Genomic DNA, 14,920 nt, shown 5'->3' with positions numbered 1-14,920 from the left:
TTGATCTAGTGGCTTGTTCTGTTCTCTGATCTTCAGGCAAATTTTATTAGAGTATACAAGATATCACCACATTTCCCCTTTTGTGTCTAAAATAATAAAAGGTTATAATTAACAAGAAAAACTATATACAATAAGTATAATAAGCATTGAATATAACTCAGGACCTCTAGAAGAACAGCCAGTGCTCTTAACCTCTGAGCCATCTCTCCAGCCCCCTAATTCACTTTCTATCCTAACTTGTATTACCAACCGAATACTATCTTTTGATGTCTTTCAAAATTATACACTTTACACCTCTTTAGTGAGTTTCTTTTCTGAATTTGTTAACAAGGAAAACTGTAACTATCTAGTCTTCAGCTCCCTCAGAGACCCAAGAAGGAAATAATATTACCTAAGTAAGCAGGAAGTACAAGCAAGCGACTTCCAAAAAATGTGAGAAATGACAGAAATAGCTGGCTGCCTGGACAGTCCACCCAGGGTTCCTCTGCAACGTTGGGGCATCCATCTTCAGCCTACAGGCCTAGCATATCTGACAGACTTATCTGTGAAGCAGGATTTTCTGAAGGGCTGTCCTACCTTGTCTTGGCAAGGTTTAGCAGTCCTTTGTCTTGTGTCCTGCCCTGCTTGTCCATTTGGACAGCATACTGTCAGCAGTCGAGGCAAAGGCATTTACTTGCCCAGTGGCCAACTTGCCACAAAGAAAGTAAACTCCATATGAAGTTTCTTTGATGCTCATCATCTTCTCTGAAGTAGATTGGTGCTGCCAGGGGTAGACATGTCTCATTGTCATAAAAAAAAAATAAAATAAAAATAAAATCTGTTATTAAGACATCTTAAATGCCATATTCTGTAGATCTCTGAAGTGTCTGAAGATAACTTGTCTATCTAAAATATAACTGTTTGACCTTGAAAACACACCTAACCTGACAAGTTCCATTGTAATAGGTGACTAACAACTAACCTGCATTTCTTTATATCCTAAATAGTTGGGAATAATAACTTTTAAGGACTAGAAGTGAGTTGTATAGGTACAATACCTTGAACAAGATTAGAAGTGTATGTACAGTATGTTCTATCAAAATTAATCTCAAATTTGTGTCAATATACAAAATTTGCATACAGTATACAAAAATCCAATCCAATGTAAAATATTTAAAACCAGTAGTTGCTTTTTAAAAGTAGATTCAATAATCTAGCTTTTTATCTTATCATATCTTTCCCTTTTCAGAGTAGATTCAATAATCTACCCTTTTATCCTATTACTTCCTATATCTTTTTTTTCCAGATTCAATAATCTACCTCTTACCAATATCCTCTTTTTTTTTCTTTCTTTCTTTTTTTTTTTCAAACAAGAACCCTGAATCTAATTTCCTTTGTTTAGCTTTTTTCCTGGCCATTACCAGTTAACAACTTGTAACCAGCCTAAACAATGACAATTATCCATAACCCATTGAAAGACCAAAAGCTACCCACCCCACCTCTTAGGAATGCGAGTGTCCTGTTCTTAAAATTACTTCCTGCTAGGGGCAAAGGCATCTTTAGGGGATCCTGAAAAGAAAAATTTTGGGTTAATTGTCAGGTCCTGAGAGAGATAGCTGTATCATTTGTTGTCCAGTCTCTACATAATGGGAAAGTATAGAGCTTGTCTCAAGTCCTGGCTAGAGTAGTCTATGAGGCTGTATCATCTCAGCTAGCCATCTTGATATTGTCCTGAGCAGTTTGCAGTCCAAAGCCAATCTTTGGGTGGTGATTGTCAGCTTGGTGGCGTTACCGGTCATTGTGGGATTGCATCTTTTCTAAGACTTCAAAAGTCGCTATTAGGTGTGGTTGTGGTTTACTGCAGAAAATCTTTTTCTTGGGACAAGTTTTCTGGATGATTTGTCCTTTTTCTTCACATGTTTCATCTGTCCAGTGTTCTTTAGAATCCTTAGCTGGATGACTTCATTTTCCTGAAAGACAAAAACAAAACCCTTCCCCAACCCTAATTTTTGGGGTAGTTTCCCTTTTCTAATCTTGATCAATTTGGATTTATAATTTCTCCTTAAATTTTTGTTTTATTTTCTAAAGCTGTTCTGTCATCCAGAGCAGTATGGTTTCTTTTGTTTTGTTTTGTTCTTTGAGACAGAGTTTCTCTGTGTAGCCCTAACTGTCCTGGAGCTCAGTTTGTAGACCAGGCTGGCCTCAAACTCGTAAGAGATATTCCTGCCTCTGCCTCCCAGTGCTGAGATTAAAGGCCTGTGCCACCTCGCCTGGCTGTTTGTATTTTAACACAAGCCTGAAATATAGTCAGTCTGGTAACTGAGACTATAACAGAGTGATGTAGCTGGAAGATTTCTTGTGTTCAGCCTGTTAGCGGTCGGGACAAATCTCTCTTACTCGCATCCCCTAAGTAAACACACAGAGGCTTATATTAAATTATAACTGCATGGCCATGGCTCAAGCTTTTAGCTAGCTAGCTCTATATCTTAAATTAGCCCATAACTATTAATCTATGTATGCCACATGGTCCATGACTTTACCTGCATCCCATTACATGTTGCTCCTTGGGCAGCTCACTCGCTCTCTCTCTCTCTCTCTCTCTCTCTCTCTCTCTCTCTCTCTCTCTCTCTCTCACACACACACACACACACACACACACACACACACACACACACACACCCACCTCTTCTTCCTGTCTCTCCCTTTGAATTTCCTGCCTGCCTCTAAGCTGCCTTGCCATAGGCCAAACAGCTTTATTTGTCAACCAATCAGAGAAACACATATTTGCAGCATGCAGAAAGATATTCCCCCATCAGAGTGACTAATATATGAGTGGACACCCTGGACCAAAACACAGTTTATCTTGGTCTGGAATGAATGGGACAACACATGTTTTCATCAAATATTCAGACAATATGTAGTTTAAAACTAGCGAATTGTGGGGCTGGAGATAGGGCTCAGCAGTTAAGAGTTTGGTTTCTAGCACCCATGTCAGACGATTCACAACCACCTATTTGTTACTGTAGCTCCCAGGAATCTTCTGGCCTTCATAGACACCTGTATTCACGTGCATAAGCTCAAACACATACACATAGCTAAAAAATTAAATCTATTTAAAAAAAAAAAAACACACAAAAAAAAATAATGAATTGTTTCTAGAATTTTCCAAGTAATTTTTTTGACCATGGCTGATATATGTAACTAAAGCTGTAGATAAAAGGGCTTTTTACCTTTCAGTGGAATCAACTATGACAAACCGCTGCCTCCCATTCAAGTTGCATCTCTCCGTGCAGAGCGAATTGCAAAAGAAAAAAAGGTATAGTGCCCTGGACCCTGGGTCCTCTCAGAAACATGCTGCTGTGAATGCTGTCGCCCTGGGCTGGTCCAGCTCCTTTAGCAGCTTCTCTTCTCATCTGACCCTTTCTAGGCTTTGGCTGATCAGCAGAAGGCCCAGCAGCCACCTGTGACACAGCCGCCCCCTCAGCAGCAGCAACAACAGCAGCAGCCACCACCACCTCCACAGCAGCCACCACCACCACTGCCTCAGCCACAGGCAACAAGCAGCCAGCCACCAGCAGGACAGCCTGCTGTCCAGCCCCAGCCCCAGGTCCAGGCCCAACCACAGCCTGTGCAGGCACAGTCAAAGGGGCAACCCACGATGACAACTGTGGGCAGTGCTGCTGTGCTGGTGAGAGCCTTTAAACCCACAGCGTATGGACCTCCCTCTGAGAACACAGGGTGATCCTGGGGGAGCCTGTGTTTTCACCTGACTGTGCCATCCTCCAAGGCTCGTGAACTAGTCTCACTGGGTTGGGAAGGTGAAGCTCTTTGGTACAAGGATCAGGGCTAAGGAGAAATGGGTATAGTTGCAGGTACTTCTAATCCAAGCTTGAGGGAGATTGAAACAGGAAGATCTTGAGTATGAGTCCAGCCTCAGCTGTAAAACAAGACTGTGACTAAAAACAAAGGCTAGACAGATGAGCTTGTTGCTTGTTCCTTTCACTCACTGCAGGGAGACAGAGCAGTACCTTCTGTGTCAGTGTGCATGCACAGCCACCCCCTGAAGATGCTCCACTTATACCCACCCACTTTCTCAAGCCATAAGCATACAAATATCCAAAGGAATATTCAGAGTTATGGGCCTGAAGGACATAATTGTTGACATATATACTTCAGTTCATTTTCTGTGACGTTTGTCACACAGACATTGAAACCACAGGTAGAGTCACACTTACAGAGAACAGGCTCTGTGCTTAAATGGATGACACTTCAGGCTGTCGGACAGGCGTGGAAGCATTTGTGTGGTGCATTCCACATGAATGCTGGTTTGGGTGGTTTTCTCAGGGGCCATTGAGTTTGTTTTTTGAGATGATCCTTTATCCTTTACCTGGGGCTTGCAGATAGGACTAAGTAGGCTGGCCAGTGGACCTCAGGGTCCTTGTCTGCACTTCACCAATACAAGGATTACGAGCGCACTCCACTACTTCCGGGTTTTCACATGGGTGCTAGGAGTCAAACTTAGGTCTTCATACTCAAAGCAAGCACTTTACCACCTGAGACATCTTCTCAGACCCTGAATCATTGCGTTGAGCTGTGGTGGGAATTTGTTTGTTTTTGTTTTGTTTTGTTTTCCAAGATAGAGTTTATCTGTAGCTTTGGAGCCTGTCCTGGACTAGCTCTGTAGACTAGGCTGGCCCCGAATTCACAGGGATCCTCCTGCCTCTGCCTCCCGAGTGTGGTGGGTTTTGTATGTGGTTGGGTAACATTCTTTCTTCACTGAGATGGTACATTTACTAAACATTGTATGGTGTGGGAAGTGGGAACTTTCACAGGAAGGCTGATGGGCAGTATCTCCTGCCCATTGAAGTTCGCCTTCCTGTGTGAATAGAGTAATGACCACAGGGAGAACCTGGACAGTGGTTGGTTGGCAGGAAGATTCTTCCTGAAGAGGTGGCATTTGAAAGTTAAGGCCTGAATGATAGGAAGGCATTCATGAGAAGGATGGAAGCAGCTGGCACAGAGGCTTGCATATAGTGTGTGTGTATGTGTGTGTGTGTGTGTGTGTGTGTGTGTGTGTGTGTGTGTGTGTGTGTGTAGGGGCGCTCAGTCTGGAGGTAATGCATGTGGTGAGGGGCAGCATGGGAAGGGGAAGCCAACCTGGAAACAGCCCAGGTGCTGAGGCACAGAGTGGAGTCTAAAGGCAGCCTAGGGAAATATGCTCGGGAATTTGCATTAGCTGATGATAATTGCTTCTGCAGTTTGTGCAGCAGAAGGCCTGACCTGAAGTTAACCTGAATTTCTGTTTTCAATAGGCAGGAACCATTAAGACATCAGTCACTGGAACAAGCATCCCAACAGGTGAGGAGGGTGCAGAGGGCTTGGAAATGGAGCTCAGTCTTTCTTCTCTGGCCTCACCCACATCCTCCTCTTTAGGCACTGTGAGTGGAAACGTGATTGTGAACACAATAGCGGGTGTCCCTGCTGCTACCTTCCAGTCCATTAACAAGCGTCTGGCATCACCTGTGGCTCCCGGAGCTTTGACTGTGAGTTGTTCCCATGTTCAGAGAGCTTACCATGACTTGTATTTTGGGAAGTTTATTTGCTTTTTGAATATTCCTAAATTTCATAAAATCTACCTAAGTAACTGATCAATTTGGGAATCCTCAGGTGTTAGGAAACTGTCGTCTGTTTTAGTAAGGAAAGATGAATTTCCCCATTGGACAAGCTTTCAGAGAGGAGAGAGGTGGTATATGAAGAAACAGCAGCTAGTCCCCTTGACCCAGGTGTCCCTTAGCTGTGCCTTACTTGTACTACCAGTGGGAAGCAGAGGTGAGGTGGTTGCCTTGGTAGAGTGCTGTGCTGTAGTGTGGAGCACAATACCATAGGAAGGGAGCAAGCAACCTGACTTCCTGGGGTAACGGCATCTGGGCAGGAAAGAGAGCCACCACAGCATGAAGGTAGAGGTCGGCTGGGGAAGATGGTCCCCTAGGAGGAAAGGAAATGCCCTCTGTGACATAACACAGAACATGTGGTCAGAAGGTTTTCCTAGTGTCAGCCACTTGCTTTCCTTTCGTAGTTCACAGTCAGAATAAAACACATTGCATTAGAATTCATATTCTGATACCCAAAGGCAGCTTGTCTCCTGTATAAGAAGTGATACTTCAAAGCTCTAATGCTGAGGTTTAGAGAATATCTCTGATAACCTATAGAGGTAGACACACGAATGGATGGAGTTGAACATGCCAAGGGAAACTAAGAGGGAATGGACTGGCCTCACCAGATGGTGCTACAACAGTTTAGGAGCCATACACTAAATAGTTAAACTTGTCACACAATTCATACTTTCCTTCTTTCTTTCTTTTCTTTTCTTTCTTTTTTTTTTTTTTTTTTTTTGATGCCCACCTCCCAAGTGCCAGGATTAAAGGCGTGCACCACTGAGCCCAACTGAATTCACACTGCCTCGGTTTAGGCAGCTGTGCCAAGTACTGTGATAACATTCTTATATTAACTTTCTAGACATCCGGAGGTTCTGCTCCTGCTCAGGTGGTCCACACCCAGCAACGAGCAGTTGGTTCCCCAGCCACGGCCACCACTGACCTGGTGTCCATGACAACAACTCAGGGTGTTCGAGCAGTTACTTCCGTGACAGCCTCAGCTGTGGTCACTACCAACCTGACTCCAGTGCAGACCCCAACCCGGTCTTTAGTGACCCAGGTGTCCCAAGGTGAGAGGCTTGGTATTTCCCTGAGCCAGTATCTGCTATTAGAGCTTCTAGCTTGCAGGTATTGTCCAGGAGAGCTGAGGATGCCATGGTCTAAAAAGCCAACCTCTTTTACAGCCACAGGAGTTCAACTACCTGGAAAAACCATCACTCCTGCTGCCCACTTCCAGCTTCTCAGGCAGCAGCAGCAACAGCAGCAGCAGCAGCAACAGCAGCAGCAGCAGCAGCAACAACAGCAGCAGACCTCCCAGGTGCAAGTTCCACAGCTCCAGGGCCAGGCCCAGTCCCCTGCACAGATCAAAGCTGTGGGCAAGCTGGCACCGGTGAGCATATCCTTCATCATCAAATCACAGGCATACCTGGCCTGTCTGCAGTTCAGAACCTATTTTACAAAAATCTATCATAGTCTTTAGGTAGAGAGCCTGCTTTCTTGTATTTAACACAACTTTCCATCCAGTATGAATCACACTTCTAAGAAGCATTAGGAAACCTTAGCTTCCTGCCCGCAGGTGCATCTCCAAGCTCGACTCACAGCTCTTTTTCCAGATGACTGAAAAGCCTGAGTGCACCATTCTTGGAGGATAGTGTGAAGACACTCCTCAGTGCTCCTCTTTAGGAGCAGCTAGGTCAAAGGATGCTTCTCTTGGTTGCTTATTTGAAAATTGATGTTCCTAGTTTTGCCAGTCTGTCATCTGGCTGAATTTTGTGCTAATGTGTTTACTTTAGAAGGAAATGTTATGTCCTTGCAACAAATGCAGAATCACAGATATGCAGCATCAAAAGGAACCAGAGAAACAGTTCCAATGTGGACAGATTGACTGCTTGGATCTAACCTTGTAAGCTGCTGGTCAGAGGCTTGACTCACTAGAGATGAGATGAACTAAGGCCACCTCTGTGATGCTTGGGAAGAACAGTGTCTGTTAGTATTCTGTTGGGACCTCCAGAGTGTTTTTGGCCACCTTAACCTTTTGGGACGTGGTAGTGAGGTACCTCAGATGAAAACTACCCAGCTGTGTGTGTGGCTACTACACACGTCTTCATTCATTTGAAATGCCACAACTTAGAACATTCAGCTCCTCATTCAGCGGTTATGTTTCAGGGCTCCAAAGCCCCCCAAAGCTGTGGCTGCTGAATTAGACAGCCCTTTTCCTTCCAGTAAACCAGAGTAATTGTTCTCACTACTCAAAGTCCATCGGGGAAAATTGTCTGATAGCTCTGACTCCAGCATTGAGACTGCTCCAGTCAGCATTTCTCACCCACTCCAGCTGCCAGGAGTCCTGAGCATCCTCTTGTTCCTTTCTTCACCCACATTCTCCTAATTCAGTTTCAAAGCCATTGCCATTTCTGATAGATCCAGAGAGATCTGATAGTTATGAACAACTCATATACTTATGAGAAGGGGATGCCCCCCTCCCCCCATTTTAAATGTTTTTTGAACTAGTGTCCTGATAACTTTGTCTGTTTTTGAGTCAGGTAGTATCATGTAGCTGATGTTGGCCTTGAACACCTGGCCCTTTCCTCTTTACCTTCGTTGTGCTAGAATCGCAAACTTGAGCCACCATGCCCAGCTCATTACCTGTTATCTTCATAGGTTTACTGCCAAGTTATTACTATTGATGGAATTTAGTTAGTTATACAGTCATGAATCTATGTAAACTGATTTGTGAGAGGTAAGAACCTGGAAAGCTTGCTGTGAACTTAATGATCTGTGAGAGTTTCTGTCCCCCATTTCCTTGGTGAAGTGCTGATTTTCATTCAGTGCCCAATTGGTTGTGGGGATGGTTTATATTCTGCATATCAGCTAACGTACATGAATTTTTAGTAGAGATGGAGAGGGGCTTATGGTTAGTTCATGTGGAGAACATTCCTTATTTGGGTTTCAGGAACATATCATCAAGATGCAGAAACAGAAGATGCAGCTGCCACCTCAGCCCCCACCACCACAGGCCCAGCAAGGTCCCCCACAGCAACCAGCACAAGTGCAAGTGCAGACCCCACAGCCCCCACAGCAGCAGCAGAGTCCTCAGCTCACCACAGTCACAGCTCCACGGCCTGGGGCTTTACTCACAGGCACCACTGTGGCCAACCTCCAGGTGGCCCGGCTTGTAAGTTCCAGTTCATTTATTTATTGTCCAAGAGTACCATCTTTGCATTTACCCAGAGTGTTTTTGTTTTTGTTTTTAAAAGCCCTGGGTGGGTTGCAACTTTGTAGAGTTGGTTTTCTTCTTCCATCTTTACATGGGTCACAGAGGGTAAACTCAGGTTGCTAGGCTTGCACCACAAGCACCTACCTGCTGAGCCGTCTCAACAGACACCATCACTGCATTTCAGTCAGGCTTCTGTTGCTTGCTCAGGAGCCGTTAGGTCTTGTGGCAGACTTAGATGTGAAGCAGAAGATTTGATCCTTACAGAGGGTGAAATATTAGACTTGTGGCAAGTTGTGCTAACACTACTCAGAACCATGGAAGTGTCACTAGGCCTATTAGGGACAAAATTGTTGGGGATAGCAGAAGGTGAGTAGTGAGGGGTAGGCACAACACACTGGCTGTCCTGTTCTTTGCAGTGGAAGGGTAGGGGCAGTGCCAGTATGGCTAGAGTACAGAACACAGTGCAGTATGTTGCAGGCACCCCAGGTTCCATGACCAGCCCACTAGTGACCACTTGGCAGCAGGGAGAACCGTTGAGGATTTGAAGGAAGGAACAGCAAGATAGTGTGTCTGAGGAGATGTACACACTGTGGTCAATGTGCTGTGGATCTTATGTGTCACAGCATCCAGTGATGGGTGCCCCTTGGAGGGCTTGCCCAACCAGTGCTGCCCTAGGAGCTCTGTACCAGTCTCCTGGTGTTTTGTATTATGAACTACCTTTAACAAGTAAAGGAACTGTGGCACATGGGCTAATTAGATCCTTTACTTGGCAACTATAGCTTGAGCTAGGACTGGAGTCCCAGGTATTTGGGCTCTGCTCTGTGTGTAGGTCTTCGTGAGAGGCCCCCTCTACCATAGAGGGAGTCTGAGGAGGACTTATTTAAAAAACAAGCCTGTTGTGCCTGTGTTTACAAAACTGAGTCAGGAGAGTGGTTAGTCGTAGGTAGGAGCTTAATGAGCAGTTGCAGAGTAGATTTTAGTATTTAGGCCACAAACCTTACATGCTAGTTATTACAATAGTGCTCTTGTCTCCTACAGAAATAGTGGGGCAGTTACAAAGCTTTTGTCAGTGATAATGAGGAGATCAAATGACTAAATGTTCACTAAATGGACCTGAAGGGTGGGTTAGCAACTGGATTACTTTTGTTTATCATGGCGGGGAAGTTGTGGCAGTGTGGAAAAGGAGACAGGTGGCATTGCCTCTGCACTCAGGAATCAGAGAGACAAATGGTGGTGCTCTCCAGGCTTCGCTGCTCCTTTTACCTGTTGTTGAGTCTGAGCTCCCAGTCCACATTCAGGGTGGGTCCTCCCCTCTGCTCTGCAACCTCCTTACAGACTTTCCCAGAGGGTTGTCTCCTGGGCAGTTCTAAAGCCAGTCAGATTGACAGTGAAGGTTAACCTTTCATCAAGCAACTCTGAAAGTGACTATGTAAAGGGAAGAGGAGCTCGTTCTACTGCTGTGTTTTTGCACAGATGGAAAACCTGCTTCGCAGGCTGAATGTCAGTTTCAGTCCCCTGTCTGTGGGCACTTTAGGGCTGTGAATAGCTTTTCCTTTCTTAGGTTTCTTTTTGTTTATGTGTTTGGATAATCTTATACATACAAAAGTTGACTCATTTCCATTTGCCTTTTGTAAAATGTAATCTAGGGAGAAAAATGCTTGGTAGCAGTGTGGGAAAACTGTAGGATCAGGTGGCCTCGGGTGTTTCCAGATGGGTGGTCATGGCAGTGCTCTGGGAGGGAAGGGTGGTGGAAGCCAGAGGATGGAAAGTAAGTGGCACAGAACAAGGAACAGAGAGGAGTGCTTGGAATCTTATGAACATCAGAACATGGCAGCAGGGCAGACGAGACCAGAAGTCTTGTACATTCTGTCCCCATGTGTCTGTCAGTGACAAGCACAAGTCTGGGCTGGCCTCGTGATTCTCGATTGTCCTCTAGTGTCACTGCCCTCTTTCCACGTGATCTGTGTCATTCTCTTGGCTTCTGGTCAAAAAAAAAAAAAAAGTTTTTTAAAAAATAAGAAAGAAAAGGACAGACAATGTCTGAATTTCTCTGGATTCTCCTGTTATTTTCACTGTTTAGACCCGGGTCCCTACTTCTCAGCTGCAGGCACAAGGGCAGATGCAAACTCAGACGCCCCAGCCTGCTCAGGTGGCCTTGGCAAAGCCTCCAGTGGTATCTGTCCCAGCAGCTGTGGTCTCCTCGCCGGGGGTCACGACCCTGCCTATGAACGTTGCAGGGATCAGCGTGGCAATTGGACAGCCACAAAAAACAGCAGGTACCTTCCTGCAGCTTCTTGTTGCTGCATGCAATTCCCAGGTGGCCCTGTGTTCTGGTGGAGATCACTGCCTCACTCTGTCCTATCACCTGCTTCACACATGCTGTCCTAGGGCTTAGTGTAGGTTCTCTTAGTTTTCCAAGTCCCAAGTTTTGGGCTCAGTTTAACCATTAACATTCTGACATTTTCTATATGTTTGTCATTTACGAAATAGAAACAGGATGTATGCTGGTAGTGGTGGCAGTGCACACCTTTAATCCCAGCACTTGGGAGGCAGAGTTAAGCAAATCTCTTGAGTTCACAGATAGCCAGGGTTACACAGAGAAGAAACTCTGCCTCAGAGCGAGAGACAGACAGACAGACAGACAGATATTGATTGATTGTATATTTAGGGCCTGCAAAGCCTTAGGACAATTCTAGGATTTATTCTTTTCTGAACAGAACCTGGATAAGCAGGGAGCCCTTGCCTGGACCTAACTGACTTGGTGTTGTTATAGGGCAGACTGTTGTGGCCCAACCCGTCCATGTCCAACAACTGCTGAAGCTCAAGCAGCAGGCAGTGCAGCAGCAGAAAGCTATCCAGCCACAAGTTGCCCAGGGCCAGGCTGCCGTCCAGCAGAAGGTATGGGTTCCTTGTGTGAGGTTTCACTTCAGTGCGGCTCTTTGATGGGGAGGAAGGTCCAGAGTAAATGGGCTGTGTTAGGATGCAAGGATCCCAAGAGTGTTGGCTTCAGGGTGGAGGTGCCAGTGTGGTCGGTGTCCCTTGTTTTCTTCTCTTTTTGAGATGAATGCTTATGTAAGTGATGATGGTAGGGTGCGTGGCCTCAAGCTGGATGCCAGGTATGGATTTATCAGACTGGAAGGGACCAGAAATGATTAGGAAAGCAGGAACAGGCTCAGCACATGGAGTCCACTGGGACTGTGGGTTCAGGGCTGGGGACACTGCCTTCTGTACTTAGTGTACTTACTGGTGGCATCACCCCGATGGCAGAAAAGTAGGGCAGTGCCAGTACTTGGGATGGTCTTGACTATGTTGTCTAGAAGGTGCTGTGAAGGGGTCAAATGGTGAAGGCTCTTGGCACCTACTGAGGGTTTGAGTAGGGAACCTGGTCCTCGCTTGGCTCTGATCCTCTGCTGTCTTTTCTTCAGCTAACCACTCAACAGATCACTGCTCAGGGCCCACAGCAGAAGGTCGCCTATGCTGCCCAGCCAGCCCTTAAAACCCAATTTCTGACCACACCCATCTCCCAGGCCCAGAAACTGGCTGGGACTCAGCAGGTGCAGACACAAATCCAGGTAAGTATGCTACTGTGTGCAACTCAGTGCAGATGGCAGGGCCTGTGGAGACATAAGGAGAGTTCCTTGAGTCCTGCAGGCTGAGGAAGAGTACCAGCACCCAGCCAGTGTGACTACCACTCCCTAACCTTTTCTGTAGGGCCCTTTCTGTGTAGTAGGCATGGAGCTTTCCAGAACACAGGGGAGTCTCACAAATGAGGTCTCAGACTCATGCTGCTGTATACCAACTTCTTGTGTGTGTGTGTGTGTGGTTACTTTATTAGCTTGTGTTTTGGGTAACTGATGAGATTCCATCCTTTCCTGCTTTATTAACTTTCATGTCTCCTCTGACATACCTGTTAAGTAGTCTGCCAGGTTAGTTTTCACAGTCTGGATATAAGTTGCTGTGGTAACATTTGTGAGTGGCTTCTCTTTCCACTTAATGGTATCTTTAGATGAGCTACTGGAATAGCTAGTCTCTTTCTGGCTAACGTCTTGCTTAAGAAATCTAGCCTGGAAGCTAGAGAGATGGCTTAACAGTTAAGCTCTTGCAGAGGACCCAAGGTCAGCTCCTAGTAACCACATTGGCTGACTCATGATTGCCTGTAACTCCAGCTTCAGGGAACCCAGCACCTTCTTTCTTGCCTCTGTGGTACCAGCATACAATATGCACAGACATGCACACATACATAAAACAAAAAGAAATCCATTCCAGAGGTTGTGGCCTTAGGATTTTTGCTTTCTCACTTATGTGTTTAATCCAAAGAGGGGCCTTGATGAAATCTACATATGTGAATGCCTGTTATTTATTTTCAAGGCTGCTTATTAAAATGTCTATCTTACCTCCACTTCATCCTGTTTAGTGTCTATGCCTCTACCACTCGGGTCTCGGGCAGGCATGTTCTACTCTGTCCTTTAGGACTACCTGACTGGTTTTGGCTCTCTGTACTTTAAAGTTGGTGATTTTGGAGTCAGTTTGTTTATAGCCACGATCCAACTACTGTTAGAACTGCATGGATTCAGTAGTAAAAGAGTTAAGTTTATGATCATAGCTTCTAGTTTACCAGGATAATACATCTTCTGTTATGTATGTCTGAAGGGCCTTATAAATCATGTTAGATGTATTTAGTGTGGTAGTGAGGATTAAACCCAGAACTTTATGTAGTATGCACTACTGCTGAGCCACATCTCCAGTCCTTTAAATGAATTTTAATTTAGAAACAGTTTTGCTAAGCTGCTAGACAGTTTTGAACTTGTGTAACCCAGGCAGACCATGAACTTGTGAGCTTCCTGCCTTAGCCTCCCAAGTAGCAAAGATTATAAGCAGCTGTGAGCTTCCACGTAGGTGCTGGGAATCAGAGCTAGGTCCTCTAGATAAGTTCTCAGTTGTTGAACCATCTCTCCAATCCTGGTGTTTTGCAAATAGTCTGTATTTTCTTTTTTCTTTTGTGAAGTACTAATATATTCAGACTTTATATTCTTTAGGTAAACATTGATTTTAAATGCTATTCCACAATATTTTAAATATAGGCTAGGCATAGTAGTGCACACTTTTAATCCCAGCACTCTGGAGGCAAGTGGATCTCTGGTTTACACAGTTTGTTCCAGGACAGCCAGGGCCACACAGAGAGACTCTTGTTTCCAAAAACCAAAGAAAATACAAATATGTTTCTGTAGATAATGGTAATATTGTACACAATCTTGTTCTCTTATCTAAAACAAACCCTCTGTAGTACTTATGTTATAAAAGCTATGTTTATATCATTTTTGTATTTTCAATGTATAATACTTTTAAGAAAATTTCTTCATGCAATATATTTTGATCATATTCTTTCCCCTATCACAACTCCTCCCAGATCCCTAGACAGAAAGCCAACTTCATGCATATGTTCTATCTTTAAAAAAAAAAAAGACAAAAAAAGCATACTAGAAACTATCCCTGGGCATGGGGTCTGCCCTGGAGTGTGTTTAGTATACACGGTGACACTGCATTGAAGAACCCACATTTTCTCTTTCCCAGCAAATAGCTCCTTGGGTAGAGGTAGGTTTTTATCAACTTTTCCTGTGTTTACATTTCTATCTTCTGGCTTTAGCTGTTAAAATTTTTTAAAGTATTAATTCATATGAGTGTTTCCACACTCTTGAATTCCAGACTCATGATCCTTGCTTACACAGGCTTTAGGGTCTCCTTTGTGCATGCTTGAGGTTACCGAAATTTGACTATAAGATAGTCACCTATTTTGAGGGTTTCACTATTGCTCAGGCTAGCCTTGAACATGCTGTGTAGCCCAGGCTGACCTCAGCTTCCAGAGTACTGGGGGTTGTGGGTGTGGACTACCATACACCACAGTCTGTATGGAAGTTTTGTAGCTTCTGTGATTCTGAGTATTCAACCCAGGGTTTCATGCATGCTATACAAATGCTAAGACAGCCTTGCCACATATTAGTGAGCTACAGCATCAGCTGATGATAGCAAGAGATTTCTGCAACAAAATATCTGCAGGAAGTAACAAGGGGTAGAA

General features: G+C 44.7%; 1 protein-coding gene across 16 annotated transcripts in view; it reads left to right on the top strand.

Annotated features, from left to right (window-relative positions):
* Ep400 (E1A binding protein p400) overlaps window positions 1-14,920 on the top strand; it is a 110,751-nt gene that overhangs the window by 93,787 nt on the left and 2,044 nt on the right. For 15 of the 16 annotated variants that reach the window (XM_059249177.1, XM_059249178.1, XM_059249192.1 and 12 more), the window contains 10 exons: window positions 3,217-3,295; window positions 3,407-3,667; window positions 5,292-5,337; window positions 5,413-5,522; window positions 6,496-6,703; window positions 6,818-7,023; window positions 8,584-8,805; window positions 10,928-11,123; window positions 11,621-11,745; window positions 12,273-12,419. In XM_059249177.1, coding sequence (XP_059105160.1) covers window positions 3,217-3,295; window positions 3,407-3,667; window positions 5,292-5,337; window positions 5,413-5,522; window positions 6,496-6,703; window positions 6,818-7,023; window positions 8,584-8,805; window positions 10,928-11,123; window positions 11,621-11,745; window positions 12,273-12,419 — 1,600 coding nt within the window. The remainder of the gene's footprint in view (window positions 1-3,216; window positions 3,296-3,406; window positions 3,668-5,291; window positions 5,338-5,412; window positions 5,523-6,495; window positions 6,704-6,817; window positions 7,024-8,583; window positions 8,806-10,927; window positions 11,124-11,620; window positions 11,746-12,272; window positions 12,420-14,920) is intronic. The other variant, XM_059249180.1, reaches the window with a different exon arrangement.

The sequence above is a fragment of the Peromyscus eremicus genome, chromosome 23, assembly GCF_949786415.1.
Source record: "Peromyscus eremicus chromosome 23, PerEre_H2_v1, whole genome shotgun sequence".
In the NCBI taxonomy this organism is placed as follows: domain Eukaryota; kingdom Metazoa; phylum Chordata; class Mammalia; order Rodentia; family Cricetidae; genus Peromyscus; species Peromyscus eremicus.
The sequence above is the reverse complement of the archived record's forward strand: the minus strand, read 5'-3'. Positions and strand labels throughout refer to the sequence as shown.